Here is a 14,717-nt window from a genome sequence, read left to right as displayed (position 1 = left end):
AAAACACACACAGATACACGCACACACCACATAAGTGACCTTACATCCAGGGAAGACATCAGTGGTGATAGAGTCATTTCCATGCTATAGATAAATTCCCCTCCAGTCATGTGAAGAATTCTCTCCAGGAAAGAGGAATCTTATAACCCAAGACTTGCCACAAAAGAGAAGACTTCAAAAGGGCAAAAACAGAGGGTTCACCACAAGGTGCAAAACAAGTCTCGAGATCAGAAAGGGAAAAAAAGATTTGCCACAAACACCCAAAAACATTTAGAGCAATGCTTGACCACCATTATTTGGATGAGTGATCAACCTGAAGTATGACGAGGGGAAAAGGGAATGTAAAAGCTGGAGAAGAAACATACAATATCCTCATTAAAATTCTGTGAAGCCAGTGTGATGCATGGGCAAAAAAAGGCACCAAGACCAACTAACAAACAAAAAGTGTCTAAAATATAGACTGTTTTTTCCTTTTTTTTAAATTAGCAAAAAACCTGAAAACAACAACAACACAGAAATCCAATTCTTCTGTCATTCCCATGGTTTCAGACTTGAGAAAGTATTAAAACTACACACTTGATTTATTATGGTTTTAATTTGTTGAATCTGCTCTCTGAAATTCTGAGCCTGTGTATGAAAATGGTTAATGTTAAAATTAAAGCTGAAAGTACATATTCATTTTATGTTATTTCAGTGTAACTGCTTTAAATTGAATACTTGTGGAAAACCTCTGGAATCCATCTAAACTGCATCAGCACTGAGCTAACTTTATATTTTGCACACAATTAATAATAGTTCAAAAGCCCATAGCATCTTTATGAACTAGCATTTGGTCCCCTCAATTTATTAAAATACAGCTTTGATGTATTATTTATTACCAACATATTAATATTATCTGCAGTGCAGAAACTGAAAGAGCTGTATTTATTGGGAGCAAAAGAATCAGGTGGATTATCTAAATTGAGAAAGGAGCTACTTTGCAACATGTTTAGAAAGCAAAAGGAAACAAAACTTGCCTTGAGCAACGGCGCGTCCAGAGCAGATGGGAGCAACACTCCAGAGGGTCTGCTGGAAGGCTGCATTAACAATCAGACTGTCACTCAAGCTTTTGTTGTCAGATGCAGTGCCGAAGGAAAGGTGCTGGGAAAAAACAAAATGGCATTAAATATATTCTCATCAACAATAAATACAACTTGTCTTTATTTTATATCTGAAGCCATTAAGCTACACAACATATTCGAGACATGAGAAAACTCTGAGGTTCACATGCTAACCAGCCTAACCTTCTGATTATGATTCCAACCTCTTGTCAGTCTTGTTGAGGGGCAGGTAGTTAACAAACACTAAATGCAGTCATGGCTGGAGCTCTTGGCAAGCGACCAATGGAGACTAGCCGGCCAACTAGGATTGTTTTTAGCATTAGTAATGGATCGCTGCTCCCTTGCCATCGCTCTTGTCACAATTATGCTTTCCCATACACTACTTACCATGTCCCCTGGCCCACCACCGATAGACCAAACCTGATCCCAGCGGATGAGATCACAGCATGGTGTCATTCCAAAAATATCTGTGCATAGCCATAAAATGGCTGTTAAACATAAAATATATAAAAAGTGCAACCCTTTTCTGCTACCTCACTGTCTACAAAATGAACTTTTAACCAGGTTAGTAGTGTGCTTGATATTTAACGTAGTGGAGGCTCACTCAGAGTATATTTTTGCCATTAAGGAAAACTTCAGTTTTGTTCTGACTCACCAAGTATCTCTCTGAAGACACATTCACAAGTATGAGGTCATCACCTACGCGCACCTTCTCACCCTCTGACCTCTGTCTGGATGCTGGGTGGACAGTCCACCAACACGCCTCCCCTGAACCACACACAGAATATAAACATAAAGGGAAACAAGCAGTTCACAGACAGCCGATTTAAAAAATATTCTAATTGTAAAACACAATATAGGGTGGGAGCATCGCAAATACCTTAACAAAGAAAGTATTTTAACTGATCGTTCAAATAAATACCTGCTTTGTCCTCTTGCAGGCCAACATCAAAAGCCAGCTTGTCAGTTGAAGACTGAGAGGAAGACAAGCAGCTGAGGTACTGGACGTGAAATAAACAACAGGTAAATAATTCAGTGAACATGCCAAAATATTCTTCACAAAAATAACATCAGTGTGGGAACATGAAGATTTTATTTTCTTTTTATTAAAAGTAAAACAAAAAAAAACATACCATTTGTATACACAAATTCTATTTAACCATCCAGATCCACAAATATGCTTCACTAAGTACCCCTATTCAACTGCTTACAAATAAAAAGATCTAATTAATCAATCACAACTTATCAACTCAAAGCATTTAGGAATGGAACATGGTCAGGATGACCTGCTGAAGTTCAAACTGAGCATCAGAATGGGGAGAAAAGCTGATTCAAGCGACTTTAAAAGTGACATGGCTCATTATGCCATACAGAAATCTCAGTATTTCAGAAATTGTTAATATTCGGAGATTTTCCTGAACAGTTATCTTTAGGGTTTATGGAGAATGGTCTGAAAACGAGTGAGCAGCATTTCTCTGGACAAAAATGCCAAAGATCAGAGGAGATCAGAAGCCAGACTGCTTCGAGCTGACAGGAAGGCAACAACGCCTCAAATAACCACTCCTTGCGACCAATGAATGCAGAAGAGCGTTTCAGAACGCACAATATTTTTCACCTTGAAGCAGATGAACAGCAGCAGAAGAACAAATCCAAGTGCTACTTCTGTCAGCTTAAACAGGAAACTGAAGACACAGTTTGCACAGGCTCACCAAAGTCAGACAACAGAAGACTGGAAATTGGAGATTTTTGCCTGGTCTCATAAGTGCAACATTCAAATAGTAGCACAAGAATTTGGCATAAAGAACATGAAAGCATGAATCAGTCCCGCCTGTATCAATAGTTGAGGCTGCTGTGGGGGTGTAATGGTGTGACATGTACTTTCTTGGAACATTTTGGGCCCCTTAGTGACATCTGAGCATCATTTACAAACCACAGCCTGCCTGACTGTTCTTACTGACCATGTCCATCCCATTAGGACGACAGTGTACCCATCTTCTGACAGCTGCTTCCAGCAGGATAATGCTCCATGTCACAAAGCTCAGATCATCTCAAACTGCTTTCTTGAACATGAGAATGAGTCCAGTGTACTCAAAAGGCCTCCAACGCCACAAGAACACAATCCAAAAGAACACCTTAGGATGTGGTGGAACAGGAAATTCCCATTATGGCTGTGCAGCAGCTGTGTGATGCTATCATGTAAACATGCCATCTATCCATGCCATGAAGAATTAACCCTGTAAAGCTTGAACCATGAATTAATTGTCAGAAGATGATATATTTTTTAAACTACAGAGTTTAATGAACCTTGAAATTAAAACAAAAAAATACGTTTTATAATTTTTGCTATATCTAGCATTTTGTGTCAGATGTATTATTGTGTAATTTATTCAGTTTTTTATATGCATACATATATGCTGACTCACCATGCCACTGTATGAGTGTAGAAACAATACCGCCTGCCCATAAAGAAGGGTGCGATGGCTACCTCCAGCTCCCACCTGTATGTGATTAAAATACACAAAGATCAATTTAAACTTCAGAAAACAGTTAAACAGGAAAAGAGATAAACAAAACATCCTTCCGATGTGTGAACAGTTTGTTTACAAGTTATTTAATTTACGATAACTCTAATGTAAACGATAACTCTAATGTAAAGCTGTTCTAGCTTAACCGTGTTGCTTAGATCAGTGTTTCAAGACTGTGCTATCCATATAAATAAATACAAAACAAATCTCCCTGAAATAATGTCACAGACAAAATCCTTACGCACTCACACTGTGGTTAATAATATCACAAAAATATAAAAACATATACTGACTTTATCATAATATTTCCATTTATACCTCAAAAATAGACATATGTATTGCAAACTGACAATGACAGAAAATCATATGTTTACGGAACAATAAGGAGTGCTGAGTGAGAACATTGACTTTATATAAAGGTTATGGGAGAAATAATAGAGAAGACCTCTGCAGCCAGGTTTTCACTGTGGGCCAACATCTCCTGCAGGGCTCGCACAGAAAGACACTGGGCCAGGACAAAGCCACACACAGACAAGTCTGGTGGAACATTCTGGTAAAGAAAGAAAAGACATTTGAGTTTTTGAGGTAATTTCATGCCTGGCTGTTCCCTTCACAGGCCAACAGTGCAATTAGTGCCAAAGACCATGGCAAATTGGCAATGGGCAGTCCAAACTGGGAAGGAAGGCATGTAAAAATGCTCGAGTTACAAAAACCAATAAGGAACTAAAATTTTAGATACTTAAAAATAAACACAATGTACTGTCCATGTGCAGTGAAATATTTGGAAATTTCAGTCATCTCTCTCTTTGTATGACTGGCAAACTGAGTTGTCTGACAGTAAGGGAGGACTGTGCAGTCACACAGGTAGAGCTCCTTACCTTACAGTTAGAGGTGGGCTCAAGCCGGCAAAGTCTGCTGCCAAATCCTTCAGCAGCAAGACATAGCTTCACATGTTCCTCCTGGGAGGTGAAGGTACTCTGCAAAACCACCTCATCTCCCTGTGCAGAACACACATACACACAGATGACAGGTTTCAAGTTAGAGAAGCCCACAGAGCGCATTCACATATTGAGATCCACCAGATTTCACCATGAAAGCTTTTGTTGGATAGGATCAGCTAAAGACCTCCATCACACCAAAACGCCTCTGAAATTTTATCTTGTGGATTAATTAAAAAGAAAGTCAGTGAAGCAGTTTTGGCTTCAGAGAAAAAAATCTTCATCCTCTCATATCATGTAATTCAGTTCTCTCAGAGGAGGAAACGTGTTTGGCCACAATGACCGAACATAGAAATTCAGTCCCATTTTGCTTTTTAAATGTTAAAACAACTTTAAACTATGAAATGTGTGAATTTTTAGGTATAGCATCAAAACTGCCCCATTGTGCAGTCCCATTGTAAACACATAAGGAAATCTCAGTCGCTGTCAACATTACCTTATCTGCATTTAAATACCACGTCGGCCAAATTAAGTTTCTCTGTTTATTTGAGGAACTGTTAGGAACGACAGCAGGCAACAGGCCAGTCGCCAATAAAACCAGCACCTCTCTGTACCCAGGCTGCAAACATCCATATTGGGAAGATACTGCACAGTCTGACCCCTGATTTACCCTTCTTTCCACTCTTCATATCTGCAGTACTCTGCAATCAGTCAAACACACTGTCCAATGCAGAGGTACATTAGAGCATTAGAGCAGGACTTGGAGTCTTTTTTAAGGGACACTTAAATTTCAGATCTAACAGGCTTTCACTTCGAGTGTTTTCGAATTGAAAATGCTGCAGTTTTGTTTGTCTTCTTAAGGTTTCTTGTATTATTTATAATAGTGGAATTGGGACCTCTTTGCATATAAAAAATGACTACATTTTTATAACAAATATAACATTGTTGCCATTTCACAAATGTCATATATTTAATCACTGGGTCTATTACAGTGTGTTTTCCCTGTCATCTACTAACTAAATGATAACGAGGAAAGCTCCATCAGGATCCGGGTAGCTTAATACCACGGCTGAACAACTTTGCGGGGGGAAATCCTGCATTTAATATAATAAAGTATGATATCGTAGATGGATCTCGCAAAATGACTTCTCTCCAGTCTATGTGTTGGGCTCAGGATGATGAACATCGCTGGCTTTGTGTGAATGTGTATGTGTCTCAGCCACTCCAGACGCCCTCCACGTGACATGCCCTTATCAGAGGGCAAAGATTACAAGCTGTGAGAGGACAACTTACAGCTGCAGAGCAATAATAGCATCTTGCAGTGAAGATGAGAGAAGCCATTTTTGGCCTCCCTTTGCTGTCACTGTTGTTGCTAAACTATTATCACATTAACATTTTATTATTTATATTTATTCTTGAATAAAATGTAGCAATTTTAATTAAAATGGGATATGATAATCTTTTAACTGATTGGGATATGCATCACTGTTGACACCTGACCTTAAATAAACTATATCAGCTAATCAGTTACTACAGCAATAGACTAAAATCATGTGAGTTGGTTTCTGTTTTTTAATAAGGCTATTAGTCAGCTAGCCCAAAACAGGTGAAATGCTGTTACTATGACGTGTGTATGGAGGCATCTGCGCACAAAATAGTGTCATGGTTACATGATTGCATAATTGCTGCTGACAGAAACCTACATATAACTTTAATTAAACAAATAAATTAATAAAAAAAAACACTAATAATGTTTCAAACAAAGCTAAATAGGCTACCCTAAGTGCTACCTTTAGTACAGCTACTTACTAATTATTAAACCTCCGGTGATAGCCAATGAAGACCTCTGTTTGACTAAATATTGGCCTGTATGTTTAATTTGTAAGCTGTCTGACTCACCGTCCGTAGAAACTGGAATTCATCGTCGCCTTCTCCACTGTCAGTCATTATTTAAACCTTTATGGCCACATTAAAGAGTGAATGAGCCAGAAGAGGACAGGGACTGGAGAAGCTGGAACATGAAGGTACACGGCCCTGAGTGTGTGGGCGGGGTCTGCAGTTCAACTCCGGCCATCATCATGCCATTTTAGGAAGGAAAAGTTGAAGCTGTTAAAGAAGAAACTCTAAATATAAAAAAAGGAGGATAAAAAGTCTTGAAAAGGCAATTTTCAAAGACATTACAAAGGTACTGGGTATTACACCTAACCTTGTTATCATTGCATTGGCTGTAGCTTCGCCGTACCAACAAGTGGTGATTTCGATATTCAAAGACCACCTGTTCCGAAAAAAGCGAAACCTACTTACAAGGTTTTTCGCATGGTGTGGAAAAACATAGGACGATGAAGACCAGCTACCAGAAACTGACAATATCTCCCAGACACTTTTGAACGAATTTAAAGATATTATATTTCCAAGAAAACAAAATGAATATTTAGAGCAATCCATCAGGATTGACTCTAAATATTTCTTTAAAATTATTTGGACAGTTTAAGTGTATTAGTTGACATCAAAGTGCCTCTTTAAATTGGCTAACAACAAATGATTCAAACAAGCTAATTTATTTCACATCCAATGAGTCACTTTAAAAATCCCACAACCGGTCGAGGCAGATGGCCGTCCCTCACTGAGCCTGGTTCTGCCGGAGGTTTCTTGCGTTTAAAAGAAAGTTTTTCCTCCCCACTGTCGCTGAGTGCTTGCTCAGAGGGACTTGTCAGATTATTGGGGTTTTATTTTTTTTTGCCAACTAATACACAACTCAGGGCTCGCAAAATCTCTAGCCCGACGTCCAGGGCTGTAGTGATGGGTCGTTCGCGAACGAAATGGCTCTTAGAGCCGGGTCTTTGACGTGAACGACGCGAGCCGGCTCCTTATCGCAAGCCGTCACTTGGTTTTTTTTTTTCTTTCTTTCTTTCTCTCAGCCTCTCTCTCGCACTTTTTTTCTGCTTCACTCAGCAAGCGAGCCTTGTGCTTTACGCTGGGCAGAGGGGGAGGGGCGGTAATTACACTCAGTAGCACAGGAACAGATCCAGAGGGGGAGAGAGAGAAAGAGAGCCAGGGACAACAACGTCACATTAGAAAGGTATAGTAATTAGTGATGGTAAATTTGATTCTTTTTACTGAATCGAGTGTTAATGAGTCACTCACCAAAGTGAATCGGGTGTTTTGAGTCATTTGATCAGTCAGTTGACCAGAGAGTGCAAAAATTTTACATTTTCACTCAAACTTAATTTGTTTCCCTTTTCATGTAAATCCCACTGCTAAGATGAATGATTAAAAAACAAACAAAAAAAACAACTATTTTATAGAGAACAAAGAGCAAAAACATTTCTAAAATTAAGCAATTTCTCATCAAAATTGCTTAATAAACATTTATTTTGTTTATTTGTATTTTATTAGTATTTTCCTTAAGTGTGTCAAATATATATTTTCTCATCTAAATGTCCACTGCGCTGTGAGCCAGGGGGCAGTAATGCGCCTTAACATTGGTTGCCAACCAAGAAGAAGAAGCTGTGAGCCAGGAGGGAGGGGGCGAGTGAGTGATTCGTTCGCTCGCTCTATGATTCAGCACAGGAGGGAGGGGGGTTAGTGAGTCCTGAGTGATTCGTTCGCTCGCTCTTTGATTCAGCACAGGAGGGAGGGGGTGAGTGAGTCCTGAGTGATTCGTTCGCTCGCTCTTTGATTCAGCACAGGAGGGAGGGGGTTAGTGAGTCCTGAGTGATTCGTTCGCTCTTTGATTCAGCACAGGAGGGAGGGGGTGAGCGAGTCCTGAGTGATTCGCTTATGCTTACGATTCAGCACAGGAAGGGAGGGGGTGAGTAGCTCAAATGTGCTGTTAGCATGTTAGCAGCGCGATGCTACTGTGAACCGAGGAGCTATTTTCTTGATGTTAGCTTCTACTCAGGGGTTTTTCTTCCAGTTCAGAGCAGAAATGCTTTTGTTACGAAACTGGCTGTTGTTTTTCCCCCCACAATTTTAATTACAAGCTAGATATATTTCTACTAATGGAATTAGTTTGCTAACAGCAACAGGGATGAGTCAGTTGGGCTTGTGAATCATGATTCAAGAGTCAGTAAAGTGATTCTCGAGTATTGAATGATTCGTTCACGAATCGAACATCACTAATAGTAATCATCCACAACTATTTTCGGTTGCAGATGATAAAGGATTCATTAAGTTTATTCATGCAGGCCCATATGACAGATAATGTGCATGTTTCTTTTTGTTTTCATATTTTAATTTATATTTAATTGTGTTGTGGTTTGCAGTGTTTTGTATGGGCAGAAATCTGTGCCATCAGAAACTGAATTTGAATAAGTTCAATTTGAATTTGAATTGCTCAGATTGAATCTGAATTGTAACTTGAATAAATGCTTTTGAAAACTGAATTTGAATTAGTCTAATTTGAAATTGAATTTATGGTTTGAAAATGATCATCACTAAATTGAAATTGAATTTTATATTTTGAAAATGAATTGATTTGCTTTGAAACTGCATTTTATCCTTTAAAAATTCAGCTCTCGAATAATTTCAGTTTCACTTCTCACCATTCAGTTTCAGTTCTACAATTCAATTTCAGTTCCAAAATTCAGTTTTTTGGAACTTACATCCGGTTCCGGTTCAAGCACAGATTAATAGAACTACGTTTTACTAGCGGACCGAAAGTGTTACTGACGGGAATCTACAGCGTCTTGAGCTGAATTAAGACTTCAGAAGTCATTCGTCATGTCGAATGACCAGCGGATAAACTCTCAGGTTGGTAATAAATGTATTACATGTATAAGAACAAGCGTCATGTTAACAAAAGATAGCCGTACAGTAACTGTTATGCTTATTGTAGCTGTTAGCTAAAAACGGTAATTTAGCGTAGTTTGCCCTGAATTCAGCTTTGACAAACAAATATGATCGACTGTTTCTAGTAGAATTCCAAAGTTGTCATCTTGTACCCTCTCAGAATGCTTGCAGAGACCCCTACAGTAGGGAAACATGCAAAACGGTGGCCAAACCTTTGTATTTTAGCTTTATTTATGCCTTACACAGCATCCCAACTCTTTAGCTAACTTAATAACTTTAGCTAAAGTGAATAGTTAGTCTAATTCATTAGTGCAGCATTACTGGATCACCTCTGTTTGAAGTGATATGATATGTGACTATCACTGTGTTTAACTACCATAATAATTTTTAGGGTACTGAGTGCATGCTTAATTAGATTTTTTTTTTTTTTTTTTTTTAAAAACACACTGCTCCATTACTATGTTTGACAGGCTGAAGTTGTCGGGTCACCTCCTAAATCGACCATCTTTTACAGGTGTTTTGTGCCAGAAATGGAGTGTCCACTGAAGACTGAAGATACTGAATCTCTACGCCTTGCCATTGATCCCTCTTGTGCCTTCATATAGACAAGAGACATTAACTTAACCACTCTCATATGCTCTGTACCTACATCACCTTCCCTGACAGTCGTAGCTTGGCTTATCTGAGGGTGAAATTATAAGAATGTGTTATTTTGCAAAGTGCTCTCTAGGGTGCCAAAATAAAATATGCCATTGAGGTCATTTCTTTTGAATTAATCCCTTCTTCTGAAATATAAGAACCTCTGCTGGTTTTAATGGCACTTTGGATTTCTTTACTTTCTGTTCCACTTCCAAACCCAAATAGATGCTGACAAGCTGACACAGTGACATGGAAGAGGGAAAGACGTTGGAAAGGACTACTACAAATAAACCTAATGCCTAACAATGAAAAGTGTAAAATAAGAACAATAATAATAATAATAAAGATAAAAGATGAAGTAACACGTTTTTAGTATTTTATTTATAACAAATGATCATCCAGCTGTCTGTGACATGTGATGACAAACACCATAATGGAAGGCCTTAGTCATCACATGCTTAAACTCATCATATATTTTTGCATATGCTGAACAGGCAGTCAGACATGCTGTAACTGTGGGGTAGAAAACAGCATGAACACCATACGGCAGGTGTCTCAAACTCCAGTCCTCGAGGGCATGGAAAAGTTGCATGACACTTTGACCCTTGAGGACTGGAGTTTGAGACCCCTGTCATATGGAATATGACAGGTGTGGTTGAACTGCATGAAGACTCTGAAGTTTGTCTTCTCTTCTGGCAGGACAGGAATGTGGCCTTGTCCTGTGAGCCACTGTAAGGATGTACTTGGAGTAGAACTGGACTGTCACCGGCCTCAGGCTCTTCACCCTTTTCAAAGACAAAGCAGTCATTTAGATAAAATATTAGATATTGTTTACCTGTAAATGCACAAAGTAAATTTAGAAATGTAATTATTGTCAAGAGTGAACAAGCACTGATAGTGTAATCTACAGCTGTGGCCAAACGTTTAGAGAATGAGAAGTGTTGTTTGCTTATTTACAAAGTTTGCTGTTTCAGTGATAGTTGTATATCACATTATATCACTTCAAACAGAGGTGATCCAGTAATGCTGCACTAATGAATTAGACTAACTATTCACTTTAGCTAAAGTTATTAAGTTAGCTAAAGAGTTGGGATGCTGTGTAAGGCATAAATAAAGCTAAAATACAAAGGTTTGGCCACCGTTTTGCATGTTTCCCTACTGTAGGGGTCTCTGCAAGCATTCTGAGAGGGTACAAGATGACAACTTTGGAATTCTACTAGAAACAGTCGATCATATTTGTTTGTCAAAGCTGAATTCAGGGCAAACTACGCTAAATTACCGTTTTTAGCTAACAGCTACAATAAGCATAACAGTTACTGTACGGCTATCTTTTGTTAACATGACGCTTGTTCTTATACATGTAATACATTTATTACCAACCTGAGAGTTTATCCGCTGGTCATTCGACATGACGAATGACTTCTGAAGTCTTAATTCAGCTCAAGACGCTGTAGATTCCCGTCAGTAACACTTTCGGTCCGCTAGTAAAACGTAGTTCTATTAATCTGTGCTTGAACCGGAACCGGATGTAAGTTCCAAAAAACTGAATTTTGGAACTGAAATTGAATTGTAGAACTGAAACTGAATGGTGAGAAGTGAAACTGAAATTATTCGAGAGCTGAATTTTTAAAGGATAAAATGCAGTTTCAAAGCAAATCAATTCATTTTCAAAATATAAAATTCAATTTCAATTTAGTGATGATCATTTTCAAACCATAAATTCAATTTCAAATTAGACTAATTCAAATTCAGTTTTCAAAAGCATTTATTCAAGTTACAATTCAGATTCAATCTGAGCAATTCAAATTCAAATTGAACTTATTCAAATTCAGTTTCTGATGGCACAGATTTCTGCCCATACAAAACACTGCAAACCACAACACAATTAAATATAAATTAAAATATGAAAACAAAAAGAAACATGCACATTATCTGTCATATGGGCCTGCATGAATAAACTTAATGAATCCTTTATCATCTGCAACCGAAAATAGTTGTGGATGATTACTATACCTTTCTAATGTGACATTGTTGTCCCTGGCTCTCTTTCTCTCTCTCCCCCTCTGGATCTGTTCCTGTGCTACTGAGTGTAATTACCGCCCCTCTGCCCAGCGTAAAGCACAAGGCTCGCTTGCTAAGTGAAGCAGAAAAAAAGTGCGAGAGAGAGGCTGAGAGAAAGAAAAAAAACCCCCACGTAACGGCTCGCGATAAGGAGCCGGCTCGCGTCGTTCACGTCAAAGACCCGGCTCTAAGAGCCATTTCGTTCACGAACGACCCATCACTAGTGTCTTGGGTCCATTCCTTGTGCGAACCTTTGTTTCATGGCAACTATACTTTATTTTGGATGCAAATACTGTGTACTTTTTGGAAAGCAAAATTAGAATGACTTGAGATTGACATGGTAACATTGTGAGGTTGTATACTGTTGATCTAAAGTGAAATTATCCTGTGGAAAGAGCAATTTTCATTTTTAGAGCATTTTGAATTCGCTCCAAGAGTAAGTCATATATGGGCAAATTGAAAAGGCTTTTATTTTGAAAAGCAAAATCAGACTGACTTGAAATTGACATGGTATCACTGTGGGGCTGTATACTGTTGATCTAAAGTGAAATTATCCTGTGGAAACAGCAATTTTCATTTTTAGAGCATTGTGAAATCTTTAAAAGAGTAGGTCGTATTTGTTAGGATGCCTGGGTCGTTGACCCAGGGTTTTTGAGTTTACGATATTATTTATACTGTCTAGTTTTTGGTTTCTTTGAGTTCTGTCTTATGGCTTATGTCTCTGTCTTCTTTAGTTGCTCTGTCTCCCCTATCACCTGCATCCCCTTGTCTAGTTCGCGTCTATGTGTATCTTAAGTTCCTATATCCCCGTGTTCAGTCAGTGTTTGTGTCTGCCCTGTTCCCACGTCTCTGTTCCCTCTGTAGTGCCTGCATGTGAGTCTGTGTCTTTGTTCAGTCTGTGTTATGTGTTTCCTGTTTTACTTTGAAGGTCTCTGTCTTTTCTCAGTGTGTTCAGTTTACGCTTCTTTGGTCTCGTCAGTTCTGATTTGTCCCAGCTGTGTTTCCCTCCTGTTACTCATTCCCTGATTGCTCCCTCTGTGTATTTAAGCCCTGTGTTTCTCTGTGTCCGTGTCGCGATCTACCGTTTTCTTAGCTGTGTGTTCTGTCATTTCTCTAGTTTAAGTTTGTTTTGAGTTTTTTTTAGTTTTGTTATATTTTGAGTATTAAATTAAAGCTTTTTTTGAGTTCACGTCTGTCTCCGGAGTCTGCACCTTGGGTCCTATTCCTGCCTGCACACAGCCACACCTAACAGTATTTTGGCAATTTGAAAAGTCTTTTATTTTGGAAGGCAAAATCAGACTGATTTGATATTGATATGGTATCACTGTGGGGTTGGATACTGTTGATCTAAAGTGGAATTAGCCTGTGGAAACAGCAAAATTCTATTTAAGAGCATTTTGAAATTGTTCCAAGAGTAAGTCAGATATGGGCAATTTTAAAATACTTTTATTTTTGAAAGCATAATCAGAATGACTTGATATTGATATAGTATCACTGTGGGTCTGTATACTGTTGATCTAAAGTGGAATTACCCTGTGGAAACAGGAATTTTCCATTTTAGAGCATTTTGAAATCACAGAAAGTTAGGTAAATTGTGGACAATTTGAAAGGGCTTTTATTTTTGAAAGCAAAATCAGAATGACTTGATATTGATATGGTCCACTCGGGACTCTTCCTTTCCTTTCATCCTCAGAAAATTCCTAATAAAAATAAAACAAGTTTTTAAAATGTAGCCAGCATTTTGCTCTAAATAAAAAGAAAAAAACCCCCACAAACCAAACAACCCAAAACAGAAAATTAATGAATGATGAATACCTCCAGTTACGCATAACTTTCCTTTCATAACAACCTTCATTTCCAAGAGGGTCTAACAGCAGTACAGATTGTGAGGAGATTTTGACAACCTAAAATAAAAATTGTATTTAGTAGAATATGTGTATTACACTCACTTAAGTAAACATAATCAATTGTAGGCATTTTCAAAATAAGAATATGCTGCTAAAAAGAACAGTAAAACAAAAAAGAGAAAAAACACATGAGGTGTGAACATGTACCACAAGGATCCAGTGTGCACCAGAGTTCAGTGGGCACAACCAAATGTCCTCAGCCGGAAACAACATCTGTGGAATATTTTTAAGTTTATAAAGGTTTAGATTTATTTACATAACATACACTATATAACCAATATAACATCTACATTACCTTGCTGACACATTTAAACTTCCCAGAAAACAGAGAGGTTGCAACAACGCAAGACAACTGATACACGGTTTCTGAAAAATGCAAGATTTTTATTTTTTTTTAAAGATTACAAAATTGTATAAAATACCTTTGTGAAATAACCGGCATACGTTCTTACTTGCCTTTTGTTTCCTAATAAGGCAGTGCAGGTATGCATCAATGACCTGTTTGGATTAAAAGAAGATTATTTTTACAGACCACCACTAGGACCAAAAATGATTACTTCACTTACCTCATCAGAAAGCCACCCACTGTCCTCCAGTGTGCGAAAAGAAGAGTCATACAATTTGTATGGCCCAACAACTGCCTCCACACGCCCGGTGTCTTTTGCAGCCCAAAGCCACTTCACTAAAAAACAAAATATGATAAGTTTCTTTAGTAATAACAGTCGCCATTTGAAAATCACGGTCAATGGCCAACGG

General features: G+C 38.3%; 1 protein-coding gene across 1 annotated transcript in view; it reads right to left on the bottom strand.

Annotated features, from left to right (window-relative positions):
• The window catches only part of ryr2b (ryanodine receptor 2b (cardiac)), a 91,047-nt gene extending 76,729 nt beyond the window's left edge, over positions 1-14,318 (bottom strand). The window contains exons 1-9 of the mRNA XM_076891558.1: positions 14,109-14,318; positions 13,870-13,958; positions 6,463-6,669; positions 4,504-4,623; positions 4,071-4,175; positions 3,524-3,598; positions 2,023-2,101; positions 1,756-1,868; positions 1,017-1,140 (exon numbers count right to left, since the gene is read on the bottom strand). Coding sequence (XP_076747673.1) covers positions 1,017-1,140; positions 1,756-1,868; positions 2,023-2,101; positions 3,524-3,598; positions 4,071-4,175; positions 4,504-4,623; positions 6,463-6,510 — 664 coding nt within the window. The 5' untranslated portion in view covers positions 6,511-6,669; positions 13,870-13,958; positions 14,109-14,318. The remainder of the gene's footprint in view (positions 1-1,016; positions 1,141-1,755; positions 1,869-2,022; positions 2,102-3,523; positions 3,599-4,070; positions 4,176-4,503; positions 4,624-6,462; positions 6,670-13,869; positions 13,959-14,108) is intronic.
• Between the last annotated feature and the right edge of the window lie 399 nt (positions 14,319-14,717).

The sequence above is a fragment of the Maylandia zebra genome, linkage group LG13 (genome assembly GCF_041146795.1).
Source record: "Maylandia zebra isolate NMK-2024a linkage group LG13, Mzebra_GT3a, whole genome shotgun sequence".
In the NCBI taxonomy this organism is placed as follows: Eukaryota; Metazoa; Chordata; class Actinopteri; order Cichliformes; family Cichlidae; genus Maylandia; species Maylandia zebra.
Note: the sequence above shows the minus strand (reverse complement) of the source record. Positions and strands in the feature narration are given on the sequence as shown.